We start from the raw sequence: 14,669 nt of genomic DNA on the forward strand, positions 1-14,669 counted from the left end.
CTGTGCTCTAGCTGGAGCCCTCTATTTGCCCTGGCATGGCAGCCCAAGCTGTAAGTCTGGCTTTCTTGTCAATTTCACGGTTCCAATAGGGAGCTGTGAAATTGACAAGAATGACAGCTAACAGCTGATGTAAGTAACCTGCAGTGTCTACATGGACACTGTGTTGCCCTAACTACAGTGATGTAAGTCCTATGCCTCTTGTGGAGGTGGAATTATTATGTTGGGTACTTGCATCCCCAGGAACAAGGCTGTAGCATAGACACACTGACATAATTAGGTCAACATAAGCTGCCTTACATCAACCTAATTCTGTAGTGTAGACCAGGCCTGAGACGCTCATTTTAGCTGAAATGAGAGAGACCTGTGTGTTTGGCACAGAAGCCATTAGTACTATTATATGCTTATGCAATATGCTACATGAAAATGTAATAGCAGATGACTATGTGCCAATATGGATTCAGTTCTGAAAATTCCCCTTCATCTACATTTTAGTCATCAGTCTCGACTTAAATCCAATATTCAGTAACTCCCTCAGTTATTTGAACTACTGTTTTTCTCTGCTTTTGATATTCCCGAAACATTTAGAAAAACAGGGTTGAATTTTATCTTTGTCTGGCCCCCTGCATTTTTATGAATTTTTATTTACTAATACTTTAAAAAGAAATAGCTGTAAGATATATTTCAGGGAATTGTTATCACTGACTGTGGTATTTTAACTGCTACTCTGGAAAGCAAAATATAATTTGTTCAGAAAACAAAAACTTATAAAATCATGCACGCTCCTTTTGTCATATCTTGGGTTCTTTATTGTAGTCTGTATATGCTATACTTAAATCAGTTTGATTTGATTCCATCTTGTGACTTTTTCAAAATTAAAAGTACTTTTAATGATATATTTTTCCTTTTTTGAAGTCATAATGTGAAAAATGTTCTTACTTACCTGAGAGTATTTAAATGTATATTTAAATATTAAAATAGTGATTTGATCTTTGAACTTCTAAAATCTTAGATTATTTAAACTAAATGATTTATTTCTACGTAAAGACCTATTTATGTATGTGGAAGCATTACCTCTTCCATATCTAATGCCTACAGTTTTTCAGTAGAAAGACATTTGTCACACTGTGACAAACAAGTCAATATTTCACTGGATAGATAGCAACATTTAAAAACTAGTCTAGTAGGCTAGTTATAAAATGCCAGACATTAATTGTTTCTTTAAAAATGCAGCCCTTTTCAATTTTTCTTCACTACTGTGTCCTTCAAATGTCCCTTGTCATGTTGCACTGTTTCCTTTTCATTTTGGAAGTCTTCCAGGGACCTGTTATGCCAGGATGCTTTTCTTCAATGTCTTATGTATGATATTTAAATTGTGGCTTGCTTCATCACATCAGTCTGTGTTCACTTGGATGGTTTTTATAATGAAGGCCCCATTTTATTTTAACCCCAGGTTGAAACAGGGATTTCCATCATTGTAATATAATTTTTGTACACTTAGATTCTATATTATAACACTCTGAGGCTACAACCATATTTACAAGATCCTTTAAACATTTTTGTACTGTAGATGAGGCTTACGACAGTCTATCTCTGTGATACAGCAGATATTTTTCTAATGGAAATTTGAAAGGAATTCAGGACTTTTTTTGCAAAGAAAGGCATGCTGCTCATTTTCTAACATAAATGATTGAAAACAAATATTTTGCCTACATTTAGTAATCCAGATAATTCTTCTTAAAGTCTGGCTTGTCTCAGTGAAATTATGACGTAGTAAATCACTCTTCTGGGCTCTTGCCGTGAGCCTTTTGCAAAAATGAAAAATTAGTGCCTTTTATGATTGATTTTTCACATGAATAAATAAACATTCTAACTGAAAATTGAAATCTCAAATTTAGTTCAAATTTCTGACATTTATGCAGCTCATACAATATATGTTACTCTTACAATTATAAAACTAACCCTAGATTTTGAAATTAACTAGCTAGTATTTTAAGATATTCAACAGTTCTCCTTTAATCTTTGATATGTTTCAATTGCAGGTGAGGTATTTGACTATCTGGTTGCACATGGAAGAATGAAGGAAAAGGAAGCAAGAGCTAAATTTAGACAGGTATGTATGATAGACTAACAGCTCTTAAGTCCTCAACTTTAGCATTAAAACACATGAAAAAATAGTTGACAGTGAGCTTTCCCATGGTGCTTTCAAGCACACTCTGTTGCTGACTTTTTGTTGCATTAAATAACAGGGAAAAACTAGTAGATTCCTGTAAAAAGTGAATCTAGAGTGCTAAAATATGCAACAATTAAGGACAGGGATGTCAGCAGTACAACATGTGATGTTTAATCCAGTTCATGTAACAGTGTGTCGACATAAATGACGACATAAACAATAATGAATATGGATAATAAACTGAAAACTTATTTGCAAATGTGCTGTCATTCCCCGGCCTTATTTTCCTTACCAGCTTTTATTGATGATCTATTCCATGGCGCACAATCTGTGGACAATGATCTAAGAAGAAAGATCAGGAGTTAACTTCATTTTAAAAATCTGATAGCCCAGAGGCAACAAGCACAACAGTTGAAGGAGATCATATAATTTTACACACAGCCTAATGTTTCAATTACGTTAAGGAAATTTTGCATGAAATAAATCTCGTAACATAAATGGACGCCTTTATGATTGTCTGTTCTGTCTTGAATAGAATAGTGTGTGCACCATTAGTTATTTGGGAAACAGTGGAAATGTAGGAATCACTCACTTATTCCCTGTATCTAATATTTTAATGTGTGTAATACATTTCTGTGGAAATGTACTGTGCAGAGAAGTTTTACTGATATGAACAATAACCTCACTAAAGTAAATGTGACAGTCGCAATAAACACGAATAAGAAAAAAGGACAGTATTATTTAGGACAGCTTAACCCATTATAAGGAGGCAAAAATAAAATCAATAAATGAAAGCATTATTTCTCTTATCATCTGAATCTTCCCGAAGTCTTGCAGTATCCTCCTTAATCTTTTGCAAGATCCAGCTGGCAGACTTCACATCCCAGAAGGTATTCTTTGAGTAGTGTGCAGATTGACAGGCAGTAAGAACCATTTCTGCCCCTCATTCACAAAATCCTGGGGGTGTGTTGTTTTTGTTTAACAGACTGTATTCAAGGTTCCTATGCTTAGATTCAGGAAGACAGAAAAATCTCCCCTTCAAATTGAGAGAGAGAGTGTGTGTGTGTGTGTGTGTGTGTGTGTGTGTGTGTGTTTGCCCTCTATCCCTCACAGTCCCAATGATATTAGCTTCTGGAGTTGTCATTCCCGTCTCAGATGTTGAGCTGTACCATTTTTCTAAATCCGAAAGGTTATCCTTCAGATTCAAACCCAGTAATTTAAATCAAGTTTTTCGAAGATTCAAAAGGATCAGGGAATTTTCTCCCCGCTGGCATGCCTAATACTAATTTTCAGCGGTCAAATCTGGTTCCACTAGTATGTTCACTCTTCCCCATGGCTATCATTATTGTTCTTAATCAGGAGATTTTTTTTAATGTTCTGTCAAAGTACTTACATGTTTTGTTACTTCATTTACAATGTTGTGTACAGTTTATCCTTCAATCCTGGTTATTTTATTCAAGTCCACTGACTTCTCTGAAAGGGAGTTTTGAACCAGAAGGTGCGAAGGCTATCTTACAAGTATAAGCTTCGGGGTTTCTTCACACTGCTACTATATGTCAATGAACGAGCACAGTTAGTAAAGATAATGCCGACACAGCCTGCTTGACCCCATTGAAGTCCACATAAATGCATTTTATAAGTCTTCTTTTTATTTTTCTGCATTTCTATAATAGCTTCAGATCGATTTTTCTCATAGCATAATAGGGTTTCACTTTAAGTCCATCCACTAACTAGTTTAACAATGAGACAATAGTTACCTCTAAGAAAAGCTGGAGGAGCAATAGTAGTTTGCCTCTGCCATAATGTTGAGCCTGGCAGAGACTGTATGTTGTCATCTCTTGTTCGCTTTTAATTTCTCCTCTCTTCACTTCTGTAGTGGCCATTTCTGTATCGAGTTATGTTGGAAGTAAATCATTGCACACCTGCCCAACTTAAAAAATTGTCCAGGAAGGGCAGTTTCAGCATGGATCTAAAATCCTTCACAAGACAGTATATTGTTTCTGTGGTATGCATATTCTGTGGCCCCAGGAGCATAAAGATTTCTGGAGTTTGATCTCAATTTTGGATTTTATGTGTTGTAAACTTCCTTGCTGTCATCCAAGTTTTTCCTCTATTTTGAAATAATGTGGCCATGGCTGATTATGCTGCAGTAAATAGCTTATGTATTATGCATAGCAGGCATGTTTAACAGGTGAAATATGAAAGGGTGCAAATGCCAAAAATATAACCATACTCTGCTGCTCTCCATTTTAAGCTGCTTTTGTGCCTCAGAGCAAATATTTGCACTTTAAAGAAGTTTTGGATTCTTCATATCATTTACTTCCCCTTGCCCTATCCTCAGACCTCTGGGTTGATGGTCTGCTCTGGAGAATTTTTCTGCTGAGTAAGGATGATCAATGTGTGAGATGATGTATGAATAAAAATTAATGTAAAAACGAGGAACCCAAGTTTGTGCCTTTTGGGAAATGAGCAAATTAGGTAACTGATGCCCCCGTACTCCTCCTCCCCTGAATTAGTTTGTTAGTAAGTAGCTTTCATTAATCTTTCTGCCTCTTCTCTGAGAAACTCTAGAAGCAGGGCCGTTTGTTAATATTCTTCTTTGAGTGCTTGTTCATGTCCATTCCAATTAGTTTTGTGCGCATCACGTACAGAGTCATCGGAAAGTTTTCCCTTAGCAGCTCCCGTCGGTCAGCTGTGGAGCCCCCTGGAGTGGTGCTGGATATAGGAGCCTGCTGACCCCGCGTCTCCTCAGTTCCTTCTTACCACCAGTGACGATCGTTGGAACTGCGATCTCTTGCCTAGCAAGTGCTTCCCTGAGCATTCTTTCCATAGCGTAGTTAGTTTAGTTTAGTTGTAGTTATTGTTAGTAGATAATGTATACAGTGTATATATAGTAAGGTTTGAGAGCAGGGTTTCCCAATCCCAACTGCCCCACCCTTGGGCTCCGGGGTGTGCCACGAGCCCAAAGCTTTAAACCCTGCGGAACCTGCAATAAGCCTATGCCAGCAAGCGAGCCCCACGACTCGTGTCTGGGGAGGCACACAAGACGGAAAGGTGCAAGATTTGCAGGACTTTCTGCCCAAGGACAAAAAAAGAGTGAGATTTCCGACTTGGGCAGTTGCTCATGGAATCCACTCTTCGTCCGCAGTCTGCTGCGGACCACCAGGACCCAGCACCGAGCGTATCTGAACGGAGTGCCACGGCATCAGTACATGACATGGTGCCGAGGAAGGACTCTAGTCTAAAATACCCTCGTCACTGGCACTCTCCAGCACCGCACACTGAGGAGACAACCTGGCACCACTTGCATTCACCGATGCTGTACAACTGGCATAGAAAAGCGACGGGTCGCTCTGCAGTGCCAAAAGCAGCTGGACCGGCAGGTGCTGCACCGGTGCGTCCCTTGAAGGAGCACCCAAGCAGCAAGTGTCAGCGCCGTCGACTTCAGTTCCCCCGAGGTGACTGTTGAGTCCGGCACCCAGCAACTCCTCAGATGGGCAGTGCCAGGTGGAGGAGTTGGAGCTACCTTCCACCCCAGATACTTTTGCAGCTGCCAGAGATGTAATTGCCATGACGGCTCCTCAGCCCCCGGTGGTCAGAGATAAGCCTCCAGCGTCTAGAGGCAAGCTGACCATGATGCGGCGCTCAACTTCTCCTGCCCGGCACCGTTTGCCTCGGCACAGCTCCAGATCGCCGTCGCCAAGGCACTGCTCTCCGGCACCGGATTCTGTGCAGGGTTCCCCGGCACCAATGGGACATCACTCCCCTTCCTCAGCACGGAGGACAGAGCGGCACCAATCCCCGGCTCCGAGAGAGAACCAGCAACAGATTCCCAGCATGGGTGCCTCGACACCAATCCCCCGCATCATCAGCCCGGTACCAGTCCCCGACACAGGACCCTTCGGCTCCACCATGGTCATCACGGTCGAGATCCAGCGTGGCCTCGACAGTACTGGTACACCGTGTTCCTGGAGCTGTCAGTGGATGCCCTGATTGCATTACCACTCCACCCAGAGGTCACTCAGGACCTCTGTCACCTTCACCACCCAGACCTCCAGTCCCTCCATCTCACAGCCTGGAAGCTTCATGGTTAAACCCCATGGAACTTCTGTGCTCGGAACCAGTAAGAAAGGTCCTATTTGGCACCAGGAAACCATCCACCAGGGGCACTTATCTAGCTAAGTGGAAAAGGTTCACTTGCTGGTGTGCCCAGCAGCACACACCTCCATTCCAGGCGCCTATACCACTTATTCTAGAGTACCTTTTGCACCGAAACACCAAGGCCTGGCAGCGTCGTCCATCAAGGTACATCTTGGTGCTATTTCAGCCTTCCACCCTGGAGTGTCCAGGCATTCCGTATTCGCCAACCCCATGGTAGGACGTTTCCTCAAGGGTCTGGAATGGCTGCATCCTCAAATTAGACAACCTGTTCCTGCGTGGGACCTTAACCTGGTCCTCGCCAGGCTCATGGGGCCTCCTTTTGAACCTATGATGACTTGCTCACTCCTCTACCTATCATGGAAGGTAGCTTTCCTGGTCACCATTACATCAGCTAGGAGGGTGTCGGAGTTAAAGGTCCTTACCTCCAGTCCACCCTACATAGTCTTGCACAAGGATAAGGTACAACTCAGGCCTCACCCAGCCTTTTTTCCCAAGATAGTGTCACACTTCCATACTAGCCAAGACATTTTTCTACCTGTCTTCTATCCTAAGCCTCATTCCAGTAGTCGAGAGCAGAGGCTGCACTCATTAGGTGTTCGGTGGGCGCTAGCATTCTCCATCGAGCGCATGAAACCGTTCAGGCAGTCGAACCAGCTGTTTGTGGTGGTAGCAGACTGGATGAAAGGGCTCCCAGTCTCATCTTGAAGAATATCTTCTTGGATCATGGCATGCATCTGCACATGTTACGAATTGGCCAATATCCCAGCCCCGGCACTTACAGCACATTCCACAAGGGCACAGGCCTCGTCAACTGCGTTCCTGGCTCAGGTCCTGATACAAGAAATTTTCAGGGCAGCAACTTGGTCCTCGGTGCATACATTCACCTCTCATTATGTTATCACCCAGCATGCCAGAGATGTTGCAGCATTTGGCAGAGCAGCGCTCCGATCAGCGATTCCTTAACTCCGACCCCACCTCTGGGGTGGAGCTTGGTAGTCACCTGATTGGAACTGACATGAACAAGCACTCGAAGAAGAAAAACGGTTACTCACCTTCTTGTAACTGTTGTTCTGAGATGTGGTGTTCATGTCCATACCAATACCCACCGGCCTTCCCCTCTGTCGGAGTAGCTGGCAAGAAGGAACTGAGGAGGCGCGGGGTTGCCTGGGTCCTATATCCAGCACCATGAAGGCGCCACTCCAGGAGGCTCCACAGCTGACCCAATGGGAGCTAAGGGAAAACTTTCCGATGACTGTACACGTAGCGTGCACACACTGGATTGGAATGGACACGAACAACACATCTCGAAGGACAACAGTTATGAGAAGGTGAGTAACCATTTTTTATCCATAATGATATTTGGAATTGAGCAGATGTGAGGACAAATTTATAGCTGTTTAGGCCTATAAAAAACCTCCACAAAATAAATCAGCAGTGCAGCATGCATCAGACAAGTAAGAAATCGACTGCTAGTGACAGCTCCACAATGTAGGTAGGTTTCTCAGACTGAGACACCAACTTCATAATGTGAACAGAAGAGAGAAGGAAACGAATGAAATAAACAAAGGGAGCGAGCCCAGAGAAAATGATAAATAAAAACATTTTTGGTACAGTTCCTCATTGAATTCGGGTCCTTTTCCTTCAAACTGTTGGTCTGCTTTCCTTTCTCATGCCTGCCCTTTTCCCCTTTCCTTTCCATTCTAAGCTGTTGCCTCACTGCTTCACCCCCTAAACTTGTCTGTAGGTGCATCAGCTAGTACAGAATTGTCAGCAAAGAAAATCTCTTGATCACCATGTCATTGCTATGGCCATTTGGGATCAGAAGTGATGTTTTCTTCCAGTTGAGAATGGCCTAACAATCAGACCATACTCTGCACCCTATTCAAGTGAGAGGCGCATGAGATACTTGTCATTTTGAAGGCCCTGGAGACCTAGGGTTTCTGAGGATGGTGTGGGGAGGTGAGAAATATTGTAGAGCTCTGACTGGGGCTTGTGGTGCTAGAGTAATAGAGGAAGAGACGAAGGTAGACAGGTGGATGGGGTGTGAGGAGAAAGCTGATGATAAATTAATAAGCATTATAAAAAAAGTCTATAATTATAGAAAAAGGAATCTAGACTGAGGGAGCCAGATACAGAAGGAAATAAAGAAATAAATGAAAAATAAACAAGTGACTGTGTAGTTAACCTTTTTATAGAACATCTGCTTCCAAGCTGTTGTCTGATGTACAGAAATACAATCTGTAATACTGACACGACATATTTTCATTTCAACACCAGAATGAAACACCTATCATTTAAGTGTAAAATGCAAAGAGATCTAGTCTAGATGTGAAGAATTTTTACTCTAACATGCTTGCAAATAATCTTGAGTTACTATTCTAAACATTGAAGAAATAAGAGAAAATGCTTTCTTGACTCTGTTTGAATGGTCATACACAGAGCATTGGACCTATTACCCAGCTATAGAGGAATTCTCCTGTTCTGATGTGAAAACTGGCAGTGAATTACAAAGTATAACATTACTTCACCTTTTTAAAATTGGTGATCTTCTGAAATGAAACATGCTAATAAACTTGCTCATTAAAAAATTAAAAATATAAAGATTGATATTTCCTGACCTTTCAGTGTTGCTGTGCAAAATTGATTGCATGTCCAACCTTAATTCTGACCAATTGTTCATGTGCATTATAATAGTGTATCATTACATGATCATATACTATGTGTCAAATAAGACAGTGTAATGTAAAAAAATTTTCTACAGCTTTACATACATCACAGCTTATATTGGAGAGTACTACTCTGTGAATGCCACTGTCCACGAATGCCTTATTTAAGTCATTCACTGTGACCTTATGATTCCCCATGCAAAGTTGCAGAAAAAATATTCTATATTTGAGAAATTACTGTATGAAATACAACTAAAAGTACACTGAACAAGACCAGAGTTCCTTCACATTCCCTTTATTATGCTACTCATTGCATAAAGTGCAAAATAAATGAGGTAAGGTGTGCTCAGCTCCTTGCCTGACTCATGATGGACAAACCTTCAGTAATTTGACTCCATACTAACTTATCACACAAGTTGTTTCTCACACTCAAATAGCTGAATCATTTCCCCCCCAAAGTATCTCTCAAAAAATAAATCTTCAGGCAGAGACTGGAAAATTTCAGCCCAATAGTGAAAATTTCAGAAAGTTGTGAATGAGCAAAGACATGAAATGAAAACCTTTCCGTGACCTTAATAGAAGGTGAGCCTGCCCTCTTTCTATAATCAGCCATGCAGAGACAATGAAATCCTTTCCAAAGTGTAATAGAAGCCAGTATGTTGAATAATAAGTTTACATTTAGTTACACTTTTATTAACCTTACCCTGAATATGGTGACCATTGTGGTTGGCTGGTTGTATGGCTTTGAATGCATGAACACTTGTCAGTTTTAGCAACTAATATTGAAATTTCTGATTACACATCTGTTTCTTTGAGGTGTCACTTATATAATTGGGCCTGTTTTCTATCCAGATAGTATCTGCAGTGCAGTACTGCCATCAAAAGCATATTGTTCATAGAGATCTCAAGGTGAGTAGGAAAAAAAGCTACCAAAGTTTGTATGCAATAGTTTCATTCTTTGTGCCTAAGATTTTTAAATCTTTTCCATGGCTTACAGGAAGTTTTAAATGCTATTAAAATATATTGAATATGGAGGTATTTCTTTAAAAAAAAAATGGGGGTGGAGGAGGAGATGAGATATATCTTAATGTAAGGATTTGGCTGACACATGAAAATTGGATCCTCTGATCTCTTGGTCACTAATTAAAATCTAGCTCAGTTTGGTAATGATAAAAAAAATTACAGTTGGGTAACAGATGGGTAAATGCCTGGTGATTCTTGTTGCCGGAATTAGTAGACTACACAAAAAGCCCATCGTCATGGATGGGGTGGCTTCTCTTAGGCTTGGCGCACGTTGGTGTGGCATTATGAGAGAGCTTGCTCCATTACTTATACTATAACTGTATAAGGTTGCTATTACTTGAAACTGAAATGTGGCACATTTCATAAATCTTATCTTCACTTTATACTTAAAAAAAAAAGTAGAGATTTTATGTACTACAAATTTTTGTAAGCATTTAGCAGATAAAAGTGTAGGCTTTAAGAGCTGCAGTTTCATTTTTATCTTGTTACATGGAAACATAAAGTTACAGAAATACCAAATAGTTTTCCATGAAGTAACCAAAGGGATGATACATGTGACTAGCTTTATTTAGTGTAACAGGTGCTATAAATCTGAAGGTGATACACTAGTGAGATTACAAAATTAGTAATTTTCATATTTATTTTAAAAAGATATTTGATTATTTTCAATAAAAAAGCACTTTTGGCTTTTGCCTTTAAGAATGAATAAAAAATTGAACAACAGCTTTTGTAGAAAAATCTGAAATTTACACAACACGGTATTTTTCTTTTCTTCCTCCCAGGCTGAAAATCTATTGCTAGATGCAGATATGAACATTAAAATAGCAGACTTTGGTTTTAGCAATGAGTTTACAGTTGGAAATAAACTGGACACATTTTGTGGCAGCCCACCATATGCTGCGCCAGAGCTCTTCCAAGGCAAGAAATATGATGGACCTGAAGTAGATGTTTGGAGTTTAGGTGTTATTCTTTACACTCTTGTTAGTGGATCTCTTCCTTTTGATGGACAGAACTTAAAGGTATATTACTTGCACTCTACTAGCTGTTGTAATAATTCAACAACAGTATTTTAAACTGCCTCTGACTTTTTATAATTTGCTTCCTTTCTCCCAAGGAACTGAGAGAGAGAGTACTAAGGGGAAAATACAGAATCCCTTTCTACATGTCAACAGACTGTGAAAACCTCCTCAAACGTTTTCTGGTGCTAAACCCAACTAAAAGAGGCACTCTAGAGGTAATAGCATGAGTAAAATACTTTCAGACAAAATAGTAATTAAAGGTGATTTAACAAGCTTCATTTGTACCACTAATACTTGCTATTCCTCTCCCTTCCCCATTAGCAGGTACTTAACTTCAGTTGATATTTGCTGGAGTTGCTGCCCTGAGAGTTCTAGTGTGAGTTTTTGGCACAAATATGGCAAAATTGCACCTGTTTCCCTCAAGTCAGTTTCTCAGTGCAGTGAAGAAAGTTTTTTCTGTGCATATGCAATCCAACACACACTCTTAGATGGTTGCCTACTTACATGTGTACTCTGAGCATGCACCTGGCTTAAGTGGGCAAATTCATAATGCGTGAAGAAATTGGGGTTTCGTGCATGCAACCCTAATTTGAATACACATCAGGAGTTTTCATGCCTACATTGGGAAGTCACTTAAGAGCACATCTTTGAAAACTTTATATTCTTCTTCGAGTGCTTGCTCATATCCATTCCATTAGGTGTGCGCGCGCTGCGTGCACGATCGTCGGAGAATTTTCTACCCTAGCAACACCGGCGGTCGGCTGTGGAGCCCCCTAGAGTGGCGCCTTCATGGCGCTGAATATATACCCCAGCCGACCCGGCGCCCCCTCAGTTCCTTCTTACCGCCCCTGACGGTCGTTGGAACTGTGGAGCGCGGCGTAGCTGTTCTCCACTCTCCCTAGCTTATTCCGCTATTCACAGTTATAGTTATAGTTCTAGTTGTATATAGTTAGATAGTTGTTTATTCACTTTGTTAATAGTTGTTATATAGTTAAGCGGGATTTAGGGGGTTGTCTCCCCCTTTTTCCCCCGGCGCGTAGCCGGGCTCATGCCCAAGGCTCCCGGCTTCAAACAGTGCGCCTCCTGCGCTAAGCCTATGCCATCGAGTGACCCGCACGACTCGTGTCTGAAGTGCCTGGGAGAGTCCCATCAAACAGATAAGTGCAAGATCTGTAAGGCCTTCAGATCGAGGACCAAGAAGGAGCGGGACTTTCGGCTCCGGCAACTCCTTATGGAGGCTGCACTTAGCCCGGACGCTCCATCGGCGCGTCAGGCCCCGGCACCTAGCACCTCGGTGCGCAGTGCCCCGGCGGCACCGACCATTCCGACCACGTCGGACAAGCCTCCACGGCACCGGACCTCGTCGGCACCGCACTCACAGCAAGTGCCTCGGCGCCGTTCGTCATCCCCGGGACATAAAAAATCCCATAAGACGGGGACTGCCGTGCCGAAGACGCCGGCTCCCCCGGTGCCGGGGGTAGAGCCGCGTCCGCCTGTGGAGCACCGAAAACAGGTGCCTCCAGCACCGTCGACTCTGGCTCCGAGGCCGTTGAGTCCGGTGCAGACAGGGTCACCACCGCGACTGGCAGTGATACAGTGCCTCCCGTCGACCCCAGAGACCTTCGCGACGGCGAGAGACTTGATCGCTCTCACAGAGCCGGCACCGCCCCAACCACCGGCACCGTCGGCACCGTTGACTCGTCCGGTCCAATCTAGGGGGAAACCTGCCTTGATGCGCCCTCCATCGCAGGGGCTGGAACCACGGCACCGGTCCAGGTCCCGAAGCAGGTCCCCACGCCGCTCGCAGTCCCAGCGCTGGATATCACCTCGGCACCGGTCGTACTCGCGGCCAAGATCTTCGTCGCGGCACCGCTCTACATCTCGGCACCGCTATGATCGTCGGTACCGATCGACATCGAGACGTAGTTCTCGGCACCGCTACGATCGACGCTCGACGTCGAGAGGCCGCTCCCGGCACCGGGCCTACTCAAGATCACATTCCAGGTCCAGGTCTGACTCTCGGCACCGACGTAGTCATCGGCACCGATCCCGTTCTCGGCACCGTTCGCCGGCACCGCACAGGGACCGTTCATCTCTGGGCCGGCACCGTACGGCACCGTACCTTCCGGAGCTCGTCTCGGCGCGGTCGGCACCGCCATGGCCATCCAGATCAGTGTCCCGATCCTCCGATGGGGCATCGAGATCGGCATACCCCCCTCAGGGACAGGCCGATGATCCGGACATGGGCCACTGGCAGGAGGTAGCGGAGGATTCCGCTCAGGGACCTTCACACTGGTCGTTTTGGACCCCGTGGGCGTACCACCAAGCTCAAGGGGCTCCACCACCATCAGCCTCTCGCTCGGTGCACTCTGAGCGAAGGGCCCCAGAGTCCACCATCTCTCGCCCTCCTCCAGGGGGCATGGAGGCCTCCGTGCCCGCACCTGACGTCCTGGACCCAGAGGCAGGAGATGCTCCGCTCCAAGGCTCATTGGACCAGGCCCCGCCCTTGGATCCCTTGCCACCTGAGGCATCTTCCTCATCTTCCCCAGATGAGGCAATGGCGGGCACAACGAGCACGGGTCCACCTCCGATTGATCTCCGGGCACACCAGGACCTATTACGTAGGGTGGCACGTAATATGGACCTTCATGCAGAGGAGATTGTGGAGGTGCAGGACCCCATTGTGAACATCCTCTCTGCGGATGCCCCATCCAGAGTGGCGTTACCCCTGATCCGTACGATCCAGGCTAACGCCACTACGATATGGCAAACTCCTGCCTCTATCCCACCCACAGCGAGAGGGGTGGAAAGAAAGTACTTTGTCCCCTCAAAGGACTATGAGTACTTGTATACCCATCCCCAACCGTGTTCACTGGTGGTGTCATCAGTGAATGCAAGGGAGCGCCACGGTCAACAGGCCGCAGCGCCCAAATCGAAGGAGGCTAAGCGCCTCGATTTGTTTGGCCGTAAAGTTTATTCAGCCGGAGGGCTGCAACTTAGAGCGGCTAACCAGCAGGCGCTCCTGAGCCGCTATAACTTTAATTCCTGGAACTCTATGGGGAAGTTCAAGGAATTGGTTCCCCAAGACTCCAGGGAGGAATTTGGGGCCTTGATAGAGGAGGGTAAGAAGGTGGCTCGGACCTCCTTGCAGGCCTCCTTGGACATAGCGGACTCGGCTGCGAGGACCCTGGCTTCGGGTATCGCTATGCGGAGGATCTCCTGGCTTCAGGTTTCGGGTTTGCCTCCGGAGCTGCAGCAAACCCTACAGGATCTGCCCTTTGAGGGACATGGATTGTTCTCGGACAAGACGGACTCTCGTCTGCAGAGCCTCAAGGACTCGAGAACAATCATGCGCTCCCTGGGGATGCATGTTGCGGGTCCCCAGCGCAGACCATTTAGTCCCCAGCCTCAACGTTTCTACCCCCCTCCACCTCGTCAGAGACAGGACTCTGCCAGAAGGCGGGGGCGAGGTGGTAGGAGAAGGTGGACTGGCCCTCAACCCGGTCAGAACCAGGGGCCACCAAGGCCACCTTCAGGCCCTAGGCAGAACTTTTGAAGGTGCGATCGAGGACGGCGCCCCAGTCATCCCCCAGGATCCAACCCCCTCCTTTCGAGATCGCCTCTCCCACT

General features: G+C 44.5%; 1 protein-coding gene across 4 annotated transcripts in view; it reads left to right on the plus strand.

The window, feature by feature from the left end:
• Positions 1-14,669, plus strand: part of MARK3 (microtubule affinity regulating kinase 3) — a 120,370-nt gene that overhangs the window by 50,223 nt on the left and 55,478 nt on the right. For all 4 annotated transcript variants that reach the window (XM_054025108.1, XM_054025109.1, XM_054025110.1 and 1 more), the window contains 4 exons: positions 2,040-2,110; positions 9,850-9,906; positions 10,803-11,039; positions 11,135-11,254. In XM_054025108.1, coding sequence (XP_053881083.1) covers positions 2,040-2,110; positions 9,850-9,906; positions 10,803-11,039; positions 11,135-11,254 — 485 coding nt within the window. The remainder of the gene's footprint in view (positions 1-2,039; positions 2,111-9,849; positions 9,907-10,802; positions 11,040-11,134; positions 11,255-14,669) is intronic.

Source organism: Malaclemys terrapin, chromosome 4, assembly GCF_027887155.1.
Source record: "Malaclemys terrapin pileata isolate rMalTer1 chromosome 4, rMalTer1.hap1, whole genome shotgun sequence".
NCBI classification, from domain to species: Eukaryota; Metazoa; Chordata; order Testudines; family Emydidae; genus Malaclemys; species Malaclemys terrapin.